This window comes from Tenrec ecaudatus, chromosome 10, assembly GCF_050624435.1.
Source record: "Tenrec ecaudatus isolate mTenEca1 chromosome 10, mTenEca1.hap1, whole genome shotgun sequence".
Taxonomy (NCBI): domain Eukaryota; kingdom Metazoa; phylum Chordata; class Mammalia; order Afrosoricida; family Tenrecidae; genus Tenrec; species Tenrec ecaudatus.
The window spans coordinates 122,059,405-122,073,332 of NC_134539.1; the positions used below are offsets into that span (position 1 = coordinate 122,059,405).

Genomic DNA, 13,928 nt, shown 5'->3' on the forward strand with positions numbered 1-13,928 from the left:
AAAATGTTTCATCGATTTTATTTTTAGTATCCTTATAAAAATTGATTACATTTCTTTCCAAAACAAATCCTTTTATCTAGAGAAACGACTGCTTGAGTGCGTCTCTGCCTAATGAAGTAAATATGTGGATGGGTCATGCAGTGAATTACTTCAATGTGGTCCTTCGAGTCACAAAGAGCCCTGGTGATGCAGTGGTTAAGTGCTTAACTGCTAAACAAAAGGTCAGTGGGTTTGAATCCATTAGCCACTCTGCTTCTTGGAAACTTACAGCCTTCGAAATCCTATGAGGTAGCTCTGTTTGGTCCTATAGGGTCACTATGAGTTGTAATAGACTTAATGGCAAAGGACAGTGGCAACCATGGAAGTCTCATAAATTATTTAGTGAGACCTAAACAAATAGGGTGCTTGCTGCCCATCAAGTGAGTCGGAGAGTTTAGCTAATGCAAATAAAGTCTATGAAGCCCTTGAGGAGCAGAACCAGGCACATAACATCCATGGAAACCTCACAGGACTGATCAGTTTTGCCATTCTGCTTTAAAGAAAGCCAATCCCAAAAGTTGGAAGGAGAACCTCACTACCATCAAGAAAAGCCATGTCCCTGGACTGAGACACTCCTAAACCCATGAGACACAGAGTGGTAACACCAACCTATGGGGTCAGAGTGCTGAGCACCTCCAGGCAGAAGGGTTCCTGGTCGAGGGGGGTGAATTAAGGCACATATCCGCAGAGGTAGGGCTGTGTAACACTTGCCTAAGCAGGGGAGAAAGCCGGCCAGATGTGATGAAGGAGGGCCAAGGGAGAGACCTGCCTACAGAAAAGCTGTTCTGATTGGAAAAACTGTATCTGGAGTTGTTTCTGTGCCTCCAAGTTGATTGTGAACCTCAATTGTAACCTGCTATTTCTCTGACATGACTACATGAGTCCTGTGTGCTCATTGCTACAATTACTGAGCCCAGCAGAGAAGTAGAGAGGGTCATGGGGGAAATTATTAGGGTCAAAATTAGTTTAAAAAAAAATTTGGAGGTGGGAGGTCTGTCTGAAGTCTACCTAATGGAAATCAGCGTGGGGTTGATGCTGACCTTGATTATCCTTTCTCACCCAGAAGTTATGACACTTCTCCAAACGGAAAGATAATAGGAAAGCCAAAGTTCAATGTTGCCATTCAAATATATTACTTGCTTATTTTTCTATCTTTTGATGCATAAAATCCTATGGGGAAAAAAAGGAAATGTCGCTTCTAATGGTGAAATTTATCAGATTTAAAAAATAAAGTTATGTTATTATCAGATATTACATATAGCTCCAATGATTTGAGTATCAGTAAGAACCAAATAGATAATATAACTGTAATTTAACTCAAGAAAATATTATTAGAAACCAGAGTGCCTCTAAAGACAATAAAAAAAATCATTAGTCTTTTTTTATCAGATACTTGAAGCAAAAAGGCTAAAAACAACATTAAAAAGTTAATTTTAGATGCTGATTACTGAGCAATCAAAAAAGTATAATTAAGTACAATTGAGAAGGTTCATTTTTCCTAAGAATAAAATAATGTATATATAACCTGTCCTCTTGTTATGGACTCAATTATGCCCAACCCCAAAAGAATGTGTTATAAATCCTACCCTCTATGCCTATGGTTACAATAGATATTGGGAATGTGTTGTTTATGGGGTTAATGAGGTTAAGATTAGTGGAGCGTATATTTTAAGCTAATCTCTTTTGCGATAAAAATAAATTAAACAAGTAAGCTAGAGGGAGAGTCAAGGTAGGAAGAGAGATGCCAGCCACTTGAAGATTACCCAGGAGCAGAAGCTCAAAGAGACAAGGACGTTTCTTCCAGAGCTAACAGGGAGAGAAAGCCTTTCCCTAGAGCCAGCATCCTGAATTTGGATTTCTAGTCTCTTAAACTGTAAGAAAATAAATGCCTATATGTTCAAGCCATCCACTTGTGGTACTTCTGTTATGTCATCACTAAATAACTTAGAAACAGCTTGTTAACTAGCATCATTTTACATCCTCAAGGCTTTTAAGCAAAACAGCAGAATAATAAAGCAGTATCTTAGTCAATTAATAAACAAGTTAAACAATATATGAGGCTTAAAAAACTGTTTCCCTGCTGTTTCTAACCCTAGGAAGCCTATCAAAGTAATTCTACATGATTTTTCAAAAGCAAAGAAATAATACCTATTCTCTTACCTTGTATGATGGCAAGAAACACAAAATTCCTTGGCTCACAGATTGGCACACAGATAACAAGAGTGCCCCCACTTCATCCTGGAACCCGAATGTTTCAGTGTGTTGAAAGGTAGCACAGAGCTGACGACCGGTGGGGCCTGATCCAATGGTACCAACCCAAACCTAGAAGGTGAACATCTTATTTCGTATTAGAATTATGTTTAAACTAGATCGGCAAATTACCATTTACATGGGAGCTTTAACTAAATGTGTCAAACTAAGGTCAAGTAAATTTACAAGAAATTTATTTTGTAAATGCTGGGTTTTTATTTTTTCTATTACCTCATTTAATTTTTTTAACCTTTAGTTAATTTTATTCAGATTTAATTTATTAAAAAATTGTTTAGGCAGACCCCTGAATATCCTTAGAATGAAAGTTCTTTGAGGGCAAAGAGTTATTTTTTTTAAATCTCTTTCCTCAATAAAAAACTCACAGCCACTGAGTAGATGCTAACTCATAGGAACCCTCTATGACAGAGTAGAACCGCCTTTGTGAATTTCCAAGACTATACTTCCTTACAGGAGTAGAGAGCCAATAAAAATCCAAAACCCTAACAAAACTCAAACTACCGTATATATTTGTGTATAAGCTGAGTTTTTCAGCACATTTTTAATGTAGTTTTTGCACTAAAATTAGGTGCCTGATATTCGGGTCAGTTTATACTCGAGTATATACAGTATGTATTTATTAGTTATTTGCAATCCTGCAACATTCAAACAGATCTGGCCTTGGCCTAGTTAATCTAACTGTAGATTGGCGTAAAAATACTAAAACACTGTATTTTAATGCAAAGTTGTAAGGGCAAGTACTCCATGTTTATCATTCTAGTAAATACCCTGGTCCCTGAAAAATCCATGAGTAAAATCATAAATTAAGATAAGGTAAAAATTTGATTTTCAAACATGTTCATTGACTAGCTTACAAATGATGTCCACCAAAATTAGCAGAAAAGAAACCTTTGTATTTCTTTTTATTAAAAATAACAGCTCATTCTTTAAAAAATTAATTTGGAACATATAACATTAAAAAAAAATCATTTTATTGGGGCTCTTACAACTCGTTACAATCCATATATCAATTGTATATGACATATTTGTAGTGAAGCAACAAGCCTAAGTGGAAGAAGCACACCAGTCAGTGTGATCGTGAGGTGTCATGAAGACTGGGCAGCAGGCACCAGAAGATTCACAACAACAAACAAAAAATGCATTGGTGAGAATGCGGGGGAACGGAGGACAGATCCAAAGTCCATCTGTGGATAATGAAACATCCCCGCACAGAGAGGTCGCAGGGAGGGGATGAGTCAATCAGGGTGCAGCAGAGTACCGATGGATCACACAATATACCTCTGATCCCTTGAGACACCCACCACTATCATGACCCCGGTGCTGCTTCTCAATTCAGACTCATCTGGAGCATGTACACAGGTAAAGATACGAGACAGGGGCTCACACACATGGATGCAGGCACAGGAGTGGGAATAGCAATACCAGAAGGGTCGGGCGAAGGGTGAAAAGGGAGAAAGGGGGAACCAATCGCCGGCAGTCATTGCACATAACCACAGACCCCTCTCCAGGGAGAAGAACAACATAAAAAACAGAGAAGGGAGACACCGGTCCGTATAAGATATGAAAATAATAATAATGTATAACCTATCAAGGGGATATGAGGACGGGGGCTAGGGAAGCGAGAAAAAAGAAGAAGAGCTGATACCAAGGGCTCAATAGAAAGTAAATGTCTAGAAAAGAAAGAAGGCAACATATGTACAAACATTCCTCATCCAATGGATGTATGGATTGTAACAAGAGCTGCAAGAGTCCCTAATAAAATTATCTTTTAATATAAAAAAAGAGAATAATTTCCATTCAGATATTCAGCCAAGTGTTGTATATGTGCTAAATTCCAAGTGTAAATCGAGGTGTGAAGGAAGAATGAGGATGTAAAAAGAATAAGAGAATACCATAATCTAAAAGAAAAACATAAAATCATATAACAGGAACAACAATCAAATAACACATTTTAGTTTTGTTTTCAGTTTCCTTAGAAACAACTAAAATGTATTCAAATAAGTATAGTGCAATGCTGTGTCCACATCCAAAGCGCTTTTGTATTCACTGGGTTAAAGGGATGTTAGTTATTAGTATTTCTTTTGTTGATCCTCAGTCGGGTGTTTGAAACCACCAGCTGTTCCTTGGGATAAAGATGAAGCTTTCTACTCCCATAAACAGTTTTCAACTTGGAATCCCTGGGGGATAGTTCCACCCTGTTCTACAGGGATGCTATGAGTCAGTATTGACTAGATGGAAGCGAGTTATTGTTATTGCTTGTTGATTCTATCAAGTAATTGGTAGATTTTTATTTTATTTTAACACTGAGATGTTAAACTTTTTATAGTCTGTTTGCTGGCACTACATGTACCTAATTTGTTCACATAGAATAGTACTGAGGTAGAACATCTGAGGGCCTTTAAAAATACTAACCTGAGAGTTATTAATGATATGATTAGCTTCCAGTTGAATAGTGAATGTAACACCAAGTTCTGATGAAAAAGATTTCATTGGTGATAATGTTCCCGATGTCAGAACAATTGTCCGAACTTTGTCATTAATATCTGAAAAGGCCTAAAGGGAAACAATATTTGATACATAAAGTTAAAAAGTCAAATACATGTATTTCATTAGCATTTAGCATGAAGAAGAAATGTTCATTTATAGCACACTAGACATACCACAGCTGGATTTAAGCACCAAAAATTTAGCACATGCACCACAGTTTTCTGTCGAGAACGTTTCTTAGTTTTTGGTAGCACAAGCACAGCATTTTTACTTGAAATATCAGGTTGATTGGTCCAAGAGTAAGTCTGTTGAATAGCAACCTTATAATCATCTGCAAATCTAGATGAAAAGGAAAATGTTAATTAAATGGTGAAACTTTATAAGACATATAATATCCTATCTACATACATGTAAAAATTGATTATATCAAAATTCAATTGAGAGTACTCTTAATCTTCCCACTGAAAGATAACATTCTCTTCACCAACACCCACCACTAATTAAATCTAGTCATTTTGATATAAACTAAGCATTAAATAGTAAAAAGAGTTCATTTTCAGGTGAAATACTAGAAATCATCTAATCTAACCATCCCTCAGTTATTACCCACCTTCCATTCCCATTTTTCAGTAGAATTAAAACACAGGCCTCCTAAATTCCAGTCCAGAGTTCTTTGTACTACACAGGAGCATATCATGAAATTAATTATAAAGTAGAAAATAATATTACTTTTAAAGAAATGAAACGATAGGGTTTTTTTCTCTTTATCTTGTGAGAAAATGGAAAGACAACTTTTACTGAAAGTTAAGGCAGTTTTAGGAGCTAATTTCAAAATGTAAGGTTCTTTTAAAATCAAATTCTCATGTTTCTTCTATTTTTAATGAAGAAACTTTTAATAAACCAGATGGTCTCTGTGATCCCATCTCATTCATAATGTCTTTTAATAGAGGGTATAAACATCCAGGCTTAAAGTGAATCAAAAGTGGCATTGTGTATCTTATCTTCATTACACCATTTTCACTGATAAGTTCCTCCCTGGAGAGAGCACATAGATCTCAATATCCAGGTCGCACACTCAACAGTCTAATGACAAAATTTTATAATTGAATAGGGACTCTGGCTGCCATCAAGTCAGTTCCAACTCACAGCAACCCCAAGTGCTGCAGAGCAGAACTGTATCCCATAGACTCCCACCTGCTAGGAGCACATCCCAGGCCCATCTTCCAAGGGCCCTCTCTGGGTTTGAATCATCAGCCTTTCAGTAAGGTCTGGCACTTAACCGTTTGCACCACCCAGGAATCTTAGCAAGGGTTGGGCATGGGAAATTGATTGCTTTTGTATTCCCACTGTACTTAAATAGAGGTTTCTTACAACAGGAGACATCCTGGCACTGAAAAACACAAATCTACACTATAAGTAAAAGAAAACTAATAGCCTTTAATGCTTAAATTTGTACTGGAAAACCACAAATTTAATGCTAAATTAAAATAATATATAAACGTATTGATTTAATAGTATATAGTTATTTATTGATAACATAATATGGATTGTCTTTCATAAAGACTAATTTAAATTCCCTTGAGTCTGTTGCCAGTAATATTCATAGCACTTGCTTATAATTCTCCTATTTACCCATCCACTAGCATACAGCAAACATGTAAGCACCCAATTAAACTGATACATTTTTAGGAAGAAAAAGGGATAGCAGAATTTTCACGTACCTGCTATTTTGCCTAAAAAGGTAGTCAAGCACCATAAAAAGTCCTTTGAGCACTATTTGAGTTGAAGCACTAATGATAGGTATTTCTCTTGCTTCCTCACCATGAATTGATGAGACTTTTTCTTCTTTTTGAAGAACAGCAGACAAATGTCCCTATGAGAAATTCTTCCTATTAATGACAATGTAGGGATGGATGGCTTCACAAAGCTATAATAAAACTCAAAATATCTGATGAAATTCTACGCTAAATTCTCCTCAGAGTTAACGACATTTTATTAAGTTGGACGTTTAGGAGGTTCACTACTTTTTTGTTCAATTAGGATATAATTTAGTAACCTACAAAAGTAATGAACCAAGTAAACTTGCACCCAGTGGTTTTCCAAGGGGCTGAGAAGGTAAAGAAGGCCAACATGACAAGCGAAACGAAAAGAGTAACAAAGTAAAGCACTGCATGTAAAGTACAAAGTGGATACTAACCAGTTCATTCATTTTACCATGTGCAGGGCAGGGAATCATTTCATGTGGCTCTTCTAGCCCAAGTCTCAAACTCCCATCAAACCACCTGCCCTGCAGGGTCTGCTAAGAAGGTGGCTGGAAGATCCTGATAGGATCCCCTGTGAGTAATTGTGCACAAGATTCCCTGGAATGCCACCCTTCTGTGTATAAAAGGAGCCCTCTGAGGAGCGGGAGGAGCGATCTCATCACAAGCAAGAACCAGGAGTGGCACTCGTCCTCTGGACCGAGCATTTGGTTTGTAACTGCTGATCTTCCAACTCAAGACTGACCAGCAGCCACCACCATGTGAGACCATCCTCAAACTCAAGAGATTTCTGTGGCACATCGAAGAACCCAGGATGTGAGGGACTATGCTCCAGGGAAGAGGAAGGCGGGGATGCATGCAGCGGAATAGCATCATGGAAAGTTGGACATTTGCGGGCATCATCAATCCCCAACTCGTTGAGACAAGTCTTATATTAATCCCTCTAAAACAGCAGCTCTCCACCTTCCTAATGCTGCGACCCTTTCAGACAGTTCCTCATGTTGCGGTGACCCCCGACCGTAAAATTATTTTCATTGCTACTTCCTAACTGTAATTTTGCTAGTTGTGAATCAGGCGACCCCTGTGAAAGGATTGTACACCCCCAAAGGGACCTGGGACCCACAGGCTGAGAACCGCTGCGCTAAAAGATAATTATCACACCATGTTTTACAATTTTTAATCTGGATGGGATGTGGAGATTATTTAAGATAAGTAGAAGAAATTAAAAGTATGCTTCCCCACATTGTAAAGTAGAAAACTGATTAATGAAGCAATAAGAGATTGTTGACAAGTCTTATAATTGATGATGTTTGGCCAATAAAATAAGATAAACTTTGGATGAGTTAACTAAGTTAATATAAGATAAACTTTAATTTTTAGAACTGTTGTGAAATAGTATAAATCTCTAAAAATAAAATTCCATCTCTATCGAACAAAATATTAACTAAATAATACAAGTAAGATTTTGTCATAAAAGTAAGGCCAAGAGATGTAAACAATGTGAACTCAGAAAAATTAAACACAAGTATCAATTAAAAAATAAATAAAATCACGTGTCCCCGGCAACATTTTTCATCTAGGTTGCCATAGCTCTCCACCACTGGCAACTTACACTATTACAACTGAAAGTGAGGCACAAAAGGACTCAATTAAATTCTACCTACATGATGAATCATGGGACTAACTATTCCCAGCTTGCTTCCAGCTAGGTTTCCTGGAATTCTGGCAGCTAGTTGGGGAATAAGTAGAAAACTAAACAAAGAAAGAAAAATTCAGATAATTATTATTCTCAAGGAAATGTAAGGTTGTATAAAACCGTGATCAGGTAACTTACACTATTTTGCTATCACAAGTTATATATATATACACATATATATGATAACACACAAACACTGAATGCTGACAGAATATGCTGACAGAATAGAATGAAGTGATAATGGAGGTAAGGGAAGGAATCTGAAAACTCAGACTCAGAAATAGCAGAACTCACATCTTATTTAGAATGAACGACTACAAAAGTTTAAATAAAAAAAGTGAAAGAGGCGCTAGAAAGTGAGAATTGGGAGTAAAGACGGAGCAGGAAGAAAACACTCAATAACCTGTATAGATTGTTGTAAGAGCTGTAAGAGCCCCCAGTAAAGTGATTTATTAAAATAAAAAATAAATGTTAGAAAAATCATAAACTTTTAGCTAACTAGGATTATAGAAAATGTTCTTAACCTAATAAAAACTACTAATTAAAAAACCTATAGCACCTCTGGAGGAGAGAAAATACTTGCAAATCATATTTGTTAAGGCTTTATATCCAGAATATATAAAGAACTTTTATACTCAACAATAAATAACACATGATCCAATTTAAGACCAAAGGATTTGAATAGACATTCTCCAAAGACAGACAAATGAGCAATAAGCATATGAAGAGGTTCTATATCGCACAATGAGCTATCAGTTCACACCTACAGAAGGGTTTATAATTAAAAAGACAGACATTAAGTATTGGTGAAAATGTCGAGAAACAAATCCTCATACGTTGCTGGTAGGATTATAAAATGGTTTAGTTGCTGTAAAGCTTGGCAGTTGCATAAAAATTTAAGTTAAAAATAGAGTTACCATATGACCCAAGAGCTCCACTCCTAAAGGCATGCTAAAGGAATTAAAAACATGAATCCACACAGAAATCTGTACATATATAGTCACAGTAGCATTATTCGTAACACAGAAACAATTCAAATTTCTATCAGCTAATGAATGAAGTGAGACATAGCCATACAAACCCATTCACCTATCAAGTTTGTCATACTGTGGTGGCTTTTCTGTGGCTGTGATCTTTGGAATTATGCCATCAGTATTTTAAATACCATGGAACAGGTTTCAGCAGAGCTTCCAGATTAAGAACCTGGAAGAAGTGGTCCACTACGGAAATCCTTAAGAACCGCAGTGAAGCACTGTCTGATACAGTGCCTGATGATGAGTCCCTCATCTTTGAGTGGAAGGCACTTAAAATGTAACTGGGAAATAGTTGCCTTGTCACAGTACAGTTAACTTTAGTGATGTCGATGGAGCAAAGCTTTGGGGAACCTTCATTTGCTGGACACAATTCAAACAGCTGGACACATCCGTTAGTAACTGGAAGATTTATAAGAACTGGACATTCAAAATGAATTGGAATGCATAAAGACCCTAGGCATTAGCTGAAATGGACTGGTATTAACCAATTTGATTCAGACGATCCTAATGGTTTATTAAGTCAGGAACGACAAATTCAAGAGGAATGGTGTCATATTTAAGATTTCTCTTGAGAGCTAAGAATGGGAGTAGAATGGAGCTTGTAAGCAATACACCTGGATCTCGCTGCCCTCTCTCCCACCAGCTTGCAGCTCAGAACACCATCCACCATAGTCACCTCAAGTTCCTATGTGAACACAGGCGTCAAGCAGATGTTCATGACTCTGCATCAGGGCGAAAAAAGTCCAAGCCATGTATATCTGGATGGATAGCACTGGAGAAGGACTGGGAGCCCAAGCATGTAGAAGAGTTGCCCGAGTGGAATTTTGACGGCACCAGCACTTTGCAGTCTTAAGGCTCCAACAGTGACATGTATCTTGCCTCTGTTGCCATGTTCCGAGACCTTTTCCCCTGGGACCCCAATAAGCTGGTGTTCTGTGAAATCTTTACGTACAACCGAAAGCCTGCAGAGACCAACTTAAGGCACATATAAATGGGCATATGCATAATGGACATGGTGACCCCTTCTTTGGAATGGAGCAGGATTACACCCTCCTGGGGACAGACGGACACCCCTTTGGTGCCTTCCAGTGGCTTTTCTGGACCTCGAGGTCCACAGTATTGTGGTGTGGGAGCAGACAAAGCCTATGTATGGCAGGGATATTGTGGACGCTCACTACCCGGCCTGCTTGTATGCTGGCATGAAGATTGGCAGAACGAATGCCAAGGTCATGCCTCCCCAGTGGGAGTTCCAGATAGGGTCCTGTGAAGGAATCAACATGTGGAACCAACTGTGGGTGGCCCGCTTCATCCTGCACCACGTGTGTGAAGGTTTTGGAGTGACAGCAACCTTCAATTGTAAGCCCAACCCTGGGAACTGGAACGGTGCAGGCTGTCATTCCAACTCCAGCACCAAGGCCATGCGAGAAGACAATGAGCTGAAGCACATCGAGGAGCCCATCCACAGAGAGTGTGGTGCCGATGACCCCAAAGGGGCCTGGACAACACCCGGCGCCTCAGTGGACTCCATGAAACCTCCAACATCCCTGTGTGGTGTGGCCAACTGAGGCGCTAGCATCTGCTTTCCTCAGATTGCCAGCCGGGAGAAGGGTTACTTTGAAGAGCGCCGCCCCTCTGCCAACTGTGACCCCTTCGCGGTGACAGAACTAAGCGGGCTAGACCTTCTAGCCGTCAAGCCCCTCCCAGCTCTTGAGCCTACACCCACGTTTCCCCTCTCCCACTGGTTCCTACTATCTGTAACTCAGAAAACAAAATATCAAGTCTTTTTTATTTCTTGTGCCCAATTAATAACACTTATCTTTTTGGTCCCAGAGAGGTGGAGGGGTCACATCCTTAATCTCGTCTTCAGACCCATTTATTTCGCTTTCTCTCAGAAACCCTAACCACTGCTTCCATTAATCAGGGGGTTTTGTCCAGTAGGCACGGCTAGCCCGACAGAGAGCCAGCCTCTGCTCGTGAAGGGAGGGGGAGGGAACTCTTTCTTTGAGATGGCTAGAATCTGGGGGTAGGGCCTAACTCCGGAGTTCCTTCTTCTGGTGGGAAATTGCATTTCTTAAAAAGAATATAAGCTACTTTACATTAGAAGTAAGGACGTTCTGAGAGAGAGGGGAGGGGCCAGGAAAGAAAATGACCTTGGTCACAAAGTTCTTGCTTAGGGCAAACAGCCATGGCCTAAATATTAAACTCAGAATCAAGCTGATATACCACCAACACCACCACCAACGCCCCCACCCACAACTTCTATCTTGAAGTGTAATGTTGTGATAGGACAGTATCCGTATATCTACTAGAAAATCCACTTAATAGAACTGTTATTCAATGGCCACACCAGCTACTAAACAATGAAGAAATAAAGAACGCTGTCAATCTCTTCAGTATGAAACTGATCAAGCATGCAGACAAGATGCACTAATCGTTGTTGGCTCTTGCTTGTGATGAGATCACTCCTCCCGCTCCTCAGAGGGCTCCTTTTACATATTCCAGGGAATCTTGTGCACAATTACTCACAGGGAATCCTATCAGGATCTTCCAGCCACCTTCTTAGCGGACCCTGCAGGACAGGTGGTTTGATGGGAGTTTGAGACTTGGGCTAGAAGAGCCACATGAAATGATTCCCTGCCCTGCACATGGTAAAATGAATGAACTGGTTAGTATCCACTTTGTATTTAGCATACAGTGTTTTACTTTGTTACTCTTTTCGTTTCCCTTGTCATATAAGGAGTTCTAGTGGTGCTGTGGGTTAGGTGTCTGGCTGCTAACTGTAAGATCAGTATTTGAAACTACCAGCAGCTCCCTAGAAGAAAGATGGGACTTTCTATTCCCATAAAGAGTTACAGCCTCAGAAACTCACAAGAGCAATTCTACCCTGTCCTATAGTCACTGTGAGTTGGCATTCACTCAATGGCAATGGAGTTTGGTTTCCTGGTTTTGATGCGTGGCACTGTTGGTTAAGTGTTAGGTACCAGGTACTCTGCTAAAGGAAATGAGGCTTTCCGTTTCCAAGATTTACAGCCTTGGAAACTCTATAGAAGGTCTATGAATAGGAATTGACATGGTAGCAATGAGTTTGATTTTAGGCCTTAAATTTCATTTTAAAAAATCAGAGAGTTTGTAGTTTAGTATGTGATTTCTTTCCATCAATACATCTGTAATTACTGCTGTGGTAGCAGGACTTGATTCTTTTTTATTGCTTTGTAATATTCTACTTCACACACATACACACACATACAACAGTTTAATCTAGCTGATTTACTATTAGTATGACTAACTTATAAAATGCAAAAGTTTTATGCAAAAATAATTGTCAATATATGTCACAATATAGAATATTACTACATGATCTTTAAAATAGCAGGACAAAAATTATAAGCATATCTGCTAAAAAAAACCTTCCTTTTAAGTATTCATATATCCAGACTGCACACGGTAATGATGTTAGGAACAATTCTTAGCTTTTTATATTAAAACCTCTTAGAGTATATAATGAAAGTTATGAAATCCCCATTCAATAAAAGGTACAAAAGTATAAATGCATAAAATTATACATTTACCATCATAAGGCTCATGGTATCTCAAAGTCTATTCATGATCGTTACTCATAAACCCCAGGTTATAATGTCTTAAAATCAACAAAATGTAAATGTGTCTCTTCTCTATTTTCTTAAAATTAGACAAATATAGCGGACAAAATTAATTTAAAACTTAAAACTATTGATAATTTTTACCCCTGAACAAAGCAATTAGTTTTTTATTTCAAACTAAACAGTGCTGTTTTGTCTTAATTATAATTTACCATCACTTAAAGATTACCAAAATTAGAAAATTAAATAAAACAAAAGAAAGTGCTAGATTTATTAAATCACTATTTGATAAGTTTATTGAACCACTGCTAATCTACTATATCGTTTCACAGATAAAAACAATTTACCTGCAAAATGGAAAAAGTAGCAGAGGTGATGCCCATTTTGTATAAGTGAGAGATCATTTCCTTTCCACTCCATATTTTACATGATGATTCATAATCCCTTTCTACAAGATGTTCAGAGTTTGTATCCAACCAACTAGAAAAAATTAAATAATAATCTCATCAATAATTGCCATTATCATACACTGAGGTGTATTCCTTGAAGATTTAGAATACCAATATTGATCAATTAAGAAAACTCTTAAAAAGCTACACTTCTCGTAGTGCAAAATATGAGGTAACCCCCGAAAACAGAATTTTTTCAAAACTTTGTATTTAAAGTTGTTGTTGTTGTTGTTGTTTTTTACATAACAACCTTAAAACCTTCAAAGTACTGTCCACTGCACTTAACATAGTAGTCAAGTCTGCTATTCCATCCTTGGAAACATTTTTCAAACTCATCTGTTTGGATGGCTGGCAGTGCCTCCCTCATTGCTTTCTTTACCTCTTCTATGTCCTCAAATCATGGTTCTTTCATGACCCTCTTCAGTCACAGAAATAAAAAGAAGTCACACAGAGGGAGGTTAGGTGAGTCAGGTATGTGGGACAAGAGAGTCATGCTGGTTTTTGCCAAAACCTGGTGTAATGAGATGGCTGCGTGAGTAGGTGCACTGTCATGGTGGCAATGCTAGTCTCCCATCTGCCACAAATCAGGCCCTTGT

At 38.2% G+C, this 13,928-nt stretch overlaps 1 protein-coding gene and 1 pseudogene across 1 annotated transcript in view; one reads left to right on the forward strand and one right to left on the reverse strand.

Annotated features, from left to right (window-relative positions):
- Positions 1-13,928, reverse strand: part of BRIP1 (BRCA1 interacting DNA helicase 1) — a 141,991-nt gene that overhangs the window by 59,292 nt on the left and 68,771 nt on the right. Inside the window, 5 exon segments of the mRNA XM_075561490.1 lie at positions 2,200-2,361; positions 4,720-4,860; positions 4,968-5,133; positions 6,516-6,667; positions 13,231-13,363. Of these exon segments, the coding sequence (XP_075417605.1) occupies positions 2,200-2,361; positions 4,720-4,860; positions 4,968-5,133; positions 6,516-6,667; positions 13,231-13,363 (754 nt within the window).
- Positions 6,925-13,033, forward strand: LOC142460222 (glutamine synthetase pseudogene; annotated as a pseudogene).